We start from the raw sequence: 6,000 nt of genomic DNA, 5'->3' as shown, positions 1-6,000 counted from the left end.
TTATAAACTCAGAGCCCAACAGAGTGCCTGACCCAAGCACACATTAAGCAAATGAATGTGAAGTATACAGATGAACTGTCCCTAAGAAAGGCTACACAATCCAACCCCACGTAGAAGAATAATGTGTCCAATGAGCATGGGAAAAAAAAAACAGAGAGGGGCCAGAATGGAAAATTATATCTGAGTAGAAAGAACTGAAGTCACCTAGGATGATTGGGTTGAAGAAAAGCAGGCTAAGTACACCTAGAATCAACTTATTCTAGTGTGATGTAAAAATGAAGCAGTGAAAGATTTGGGCATGTGACCCTCAGTGACCCAAATTAGGTCCATCTGTATAAGTGTAAGACAGGAAAGCAGGTTTAAACTGACACTAAGAAAAATACTTACACGCTAAAATAACTGCAGCCCCTCGGTAAATAAAATAACTACAATACAACTATTTAAGTTGCCTGTATTGTAAAATATGTAAATCAGTAAAATATGCAAAATCAGTAAAGCTATGAAAGCTGCTCCGGGTCAATCATTTGTGGGCAGAAGCTGAGACACACTCATCTCACTGTTTCCCTCCATAACTAGAACAAGGGTCAGTTCTGTCACACATACCAAATCTGGCTCCAGCTATCTTGAAAAGTTGTATTAGAACAGAATCAGAGCCCTTCAATTACATAACTGCTGATGCTTTCTTCATGCTAACATGGCACTATAGTTGCTGCAGAGGCCATAGAATACATATTTACTGAACATATCACTGTCACTGCCATCCCGTTGCTCATCGACTTGCTCGAGCAGGCACTAGTAACATCTCCATTGTGAGACTTGTTGCTACTCTTTTTGGTATATCGAATACCCCATGGGTAGCTTGCCAGGCTCTCCTAGAGGGACAGAGGAATCGAACCTGGGTCAGCAGTGTGCAAGGCAAACGCCATACCTGCTATGCTATCACTCCAGCCCTACTGAACATATGTACTCAAATATTTAAATACTTACTGGATAATAATAAGTTTATTATATGATATTTTATTTTTTATTTTTATTTTTTTTGCTTCGCATATTTTTTTTTCTTTTATTAGTTCACCATGTGGAAAGTTACAAAGCTTTCAGGTTTAAGTCTCAGTTATACAATGCTCAAACACCCATCCCTTCACCAGTGCACATATTCCACCACCAAGAATCATAATATACCTCCCCCCTTCCCCCCACCTCTCCAGCCCCCCACCCCACATGTGTAATTGGTAAATTTCACTTTACTTTCACTTTACTTTGATTACATTCAATATTTCAATAAAAAAATTCACTATTATTGATTTGGAGTTTCTTCCCCCTAAAGTCGATCTGCTGAAAAGAAAGCATTTGGTAACTTGTTTTCCTATTATATGATATTTTACCCAAAAAGAGGTGCCAGTTTCTGAACTAGCACGTAATATGTATGAATAAATGAATAGCAAATACAGTAAAGTATTTGATGAAGAAATTTCAACTGGCATTCCAATGGCCTGAGGCCCAGTTCTTTCCCTAAATAACGTCCTTAACTAAGCAAATAACGATGGTAGATAGGTATCACATTTGAAGGCTTATTACACAGTGGTACTATGATCAATATTTTAGATGCGTTATTGACCTCTCCACAACCAACTTCAGGGGTAGATACCGCAATTTCCTCACTTAGATTAAGAAAGAAATAAGCATTTAAAGTGATCACACCATCAGACCATTATCGTCAGGACTCACTATTAGGCCTAAAATATTGCAAGGCTTGATTGAGCCTACCCACGAATTCTGGGATCCTGTTTCTTCATTGCATTAGTACTGTTGAGTAAGCAAAGCAGTTCCCAAGCCATTTTAACCAGAAGACATTTTCAAAGATTTTCAAAGATGATATGGAATCCCAACGCAGACATCTCCCCAGATGTGCTGGAATTTAGGCCTGCTGCCTCCTCTCTCTCCCTCAGCACCCCGTCCCGACTCTCCATGGCCTTGGCCAACCTTTCCTCCTCCCCAGAGTTCCTCCTGCTCGGCCTGATGGATGGCACCGACATCCACCCGCTGCTCTTCCTGCTCTTCCTCGGGGTCTACCTGCTCAACGCGCTGGGCAACCTGAGCATGGTGGTGGTGGTGCGGACCGACGCGGCCCTCCGCTCGCCCATGTACTACTTCTTGGGCCACCTGAGCCTCGTCGACGTCTGCTTTACCACCGTGACGGTCCCCCGCTTGCTGATCGGCCTGCTCCACCCGGGCCAGGCCGTGTCCTTCGCGGGATGCTTCTCCCAGATGTACTTCTTCGTGGCGCTGGGCATCACCGAGAGCTACCTGCTGGCGGCCATGTCCTACGACCGCGCCGTGGCCGTGTGCCGGCCGCTGCACTACGGCGCCGTGATGACGCCCCGGCGCTGCGCGGCGCTGGTGGCCGCGTCCTGGGCGCTGTCGCACCTGCACTCGCTGCTGCACACGCTGCTCATCTCCGCGCTCTCCTACCCGCAAGCGGCCGCCGTGCGCCACTTCTTCTGCGACATGACGGTGATGCTGAGCTTGGCCACGTCGGACACGTCGGCGGCCGAGACGGCCATCTTCACGGAGGGCCTGGCCGTGGTGCTGACCCCGCTGCTCCTCGTGTCCCTCTCCTACACGCACATCCTGGTCACGGTGTTGGGGGTGCAGTCGACGGGAGGCCGGCGCCGCGCCTTCTCCACCTGCGGGGCCCACCTGGTGGTGGTGTCCCTCTTCTTCGGCTCCGTCCTCTCCGTCTACTTCCGGCCATCGTCGGCCTACTCGGCCCGCTATGACCGCTTTGCTAGTGTGGTCTACGCGGTGGTCACACCAACCTTGAACCCTTTCATCTACAGCCTTCGCAACAAAGAAGTCAAGGGCGCCCTGAAAAGGGGGTTCAGATGGAGGGCTGTACCCCATGAGGTGTGAGAGCTGGTCTGGATCCACTGGCATTGCTGTAAAGATAGAAGAACACTTCACTTTTTTTTAGGAGTTTTTTTTTTTAAAGCTAGAAGTCGATCCTACTGTGTCTTATTCCTTGTTGTTTTAAAAACTAGACCTGAAAAAAATAAAATAAAAATTAGACCTGAAACAAATCTACACCAAACTGTTTCTTCAGAGGAATGAATGCATAGCAATGAGCTAAATTTGTTTTTGTACTGTCAAATATTTGAAATTATCTACTTTGAAATTGGAGTGGATAGAAGGTAAAGTAATAAGGTGTGAGGAATAGATCTTGCAGCTTATGGAGAAGAGAAAGGAAGAGTTCTATGAGAACAAGTGGGTGAATGGAGAGGAAACTTGACAAGTGGTAACGCACACACACACACAATAACACAAAACCTAGAGGTTTTTAAAATATCTGGGGAGAGGGTAGCATATACTGCAGTGTAACCCACACCCCTTCATCCCTTCAGATTCATTTTCTAGAAACTTCAGTAAACATATAGTTTTGTTTTCTTTTTTCCTTTTTTTTGCTTTTTTTGGGTCACACCCAGCGATGCTCAGGGATTACTCCTGGCTCTGCACTCAGGGATTACTCCTGGCTCTGCACTCAGGAATTACTCCTGGCAGTGCTCGGGGGACCATATGAGATGCCGGGGATCGAACTCAGGTCGGCAGCATGCAAGGGAAACGCCCTCCCTGCTGTGCTATCGCTCTGGCCCAAGTTTTTTTTTCAAACATTTAAAATTTTTATTCGGTTGCCTAAATACTATATTCATTATTTTTATGGTAAGAATTTAAAAGTAGAGGCCGGACAGACAGTACAGTGGGTAGGTATTGCCTTGCATATGGCTAACCCGGGTTCAATCCCTGGCACCCTGTAGGGTCCCATATAGGGGACAGCAGGAATGGACCCAGAGTGCAGAACCAAGAGTAAGCCCCTGAACACAGTTGGGTGTGGCCTAATCCCCCCAAACCCCCCACACAATTTTTTAAAGCAGAGATAAAGATTCTCGTTGATCATTATCCAATTCAACTTTCACTCACTCAATTATCTCTTCAGTACTGTTTCTCTCTCTCTCTCTTTCTCTCTCTCTCTATCTATCTCTGTCTCTATCTCCCCATCTCTCTTCCTGGCACTCTTCTTTCGTCTCTCTCATCTGCTTTCTGGACTCCTCTCCTGTTTTGAACCATATCTTTCTCTGTATATTGTTCTTCAGTTTACTTTTTCTAATGAAACAATCTGTCTAGAAGTTGTTTTCTTACCTCTATAAATAGAACTTCCTCATTTTATACTGTGTTCACAGTTTAACATTCCTTACTATGTTTTTCCTGTTTTACTATAGTGCATTTACCTATTTATAATAAATACAATAAAAGATATTATTCAGTGATGAACTTTTTTTCCCCTTAACTATGTGCTCTATCCATAAAATTTTGTTTGGCCATCATAGGATTCCAGGAGGAGCAAACACAGCATTAGAGAAACCAAGCATCTTTCCCAGAGACCTTAGTCTAGGAATTTTATCTTCTTCAAGGACTATTGAATTTTTTTATCATATTGAATAAATGTTGGCTATATTTCTAAATGTTTTAAAATATCATTTAAAATACCATTTCCCCACATTTAAAAATTTTAATTGTATATATTTTTATGATTTTAAGATTACCTGTTTAGCTGCTTATTTAGCAACTTTTCAATTTTTAGAGTTCTTTTTTTATGCCTTTTTGTCTGTTACATTAATATATTTTAAAAAACAGCGCTTATTTAGTTTGTTATTTTTACTGTATTTTTCTTGGTTTTTATCCCCGCAAATTTTTCGCTTCTGTATTAATTTTTCCTCTTTTCTTCATATTGATTTTGTTTTACATTTTCTAGATTCTTGACGATCTTTTTTTACTTCAGTAGAGGTTGACATCTCTTCTGGTGTGAACAATACATGACTTTTGATATTGTTGGTTGTTTCTTTGTTTTTTTGAGGTGCAGGCTGATGATCTGTTCATGGCTTGATGCTACTACAGATTCTCTTAGACTAAGCATTTTTTGTTTTGTTTTTGTTTTTGCTTTTTGCTTTTTGGGTCACATCCAGTGATGCTCAGGGGTTACTCCTGGCTCTGCATGCAGGAATTACTCCTGGTGGTGCTTGCGGGATCATATGGGATGACAGAGGATTGAATTTTGGTCAGCCTCATTCAAGGCCTTACCTGCTATACTATCACTCTGGCCCACAGCTGTGTTTTATACCTGGTTCTGACCTACAACCTTAGTTGGAGTTACTGGGTCTCCTGTGCCTTATCCTGACAGCCCCTGGAGAACCACTGGCTCTCAACTATGACCTACTGTCTAGATTCCACCAGTGTAAGAACTTTTCTGTCTCTATGGTCCAAGATGGTTGAAAGATTCATTTCTATATCTGTTTGGAGGTTGAAGTGGTATTGTAGGCACTTTTTCTAGACCAGTACTGCCACAATGTGGCTTCTCTGTGCAGGGGCATGCTATTCTTTAATGCTTCCTTCACCCAAACTACCCTTCAACTAGTGGGGAAAGCCCGCTATGGTGTCCAGTACTCAAAACTATTTGGAATATTAAATTGAAATAAGCCTCAGAATATCATCACCTTACCTGATTATTGGGGAAAAAGAGCAGATCCCACATTAATATCTAAACTCTTAGATATTTAGATATCTAGATAATTGGAAACATCATTATAATTGTTTTAGACATAGTACTCAATGCAAATAAAGAGAAAAATAATAGAACTAAATATTCAAAAAGTATAAATACTTGCTTTCAGTAAATTTAGTACATCTTCAAAACCAAGATATTTAATTGAAAATTTTAATTGGAAAAACTGAGAATTCAGTAAAGTTGATTGTTGCAAAATTCACATGCAAAATAAACAACATTCTTTATGTACAAAAAAACTACCATCCCCAAACAAAATGGTAATAGTCCTGAACATTTTAAAAAATATATCTTTAAAATGTAGAAAGTAATATACAATTGTGAAATTAAGAGATCTACAAAATACTACTAAGAAAACCCAAAGAAATAAAAAGCTAATTCTTATT

General features: G+C 41.7%; 1 protein-coding gene across 1 annotated transcript; it reads left to right on the top strand.

Annotated features, from left to right (window-relative positions):
- Positions 1–1,968: 1,968 nt before the first annotated feature.
- LOC101556338 (olfactory receptor 1L6) lies at positions 1,969–2,913 on the top strand. Its single transcript, XM_004605245.2, has one exon. It carries the CDS (start codon positions 1,969–1,971, stop codon positions 2,911–2,913), a length of 945 nt encoding a protein of 314 aa, XP_004605302.2.
- The last annotated feature ends 3,087 nt before the right edge of the window (positions 2,914–6,000 follow it).

Source organism: Sorex araneus, chromosome 3 (assembly GCF_027595985.1).
Source record: "Sorex araneus isolate mSorAra2 chromosome 3, mSorAra2.pri, whole genome shotgun sequence".
NCBI classification, from domain to species: Eukaryota; Metazoa; Chordata; class Mammalia; order Eulipotyphla; family Soricidae; genus Sorex; species Sorex araneus.
The sequence above is the reverse complement of the archived record's forward strand: the minus strand, read 5'-3'. Positions and strand labels throughout refer to the sequence as shown.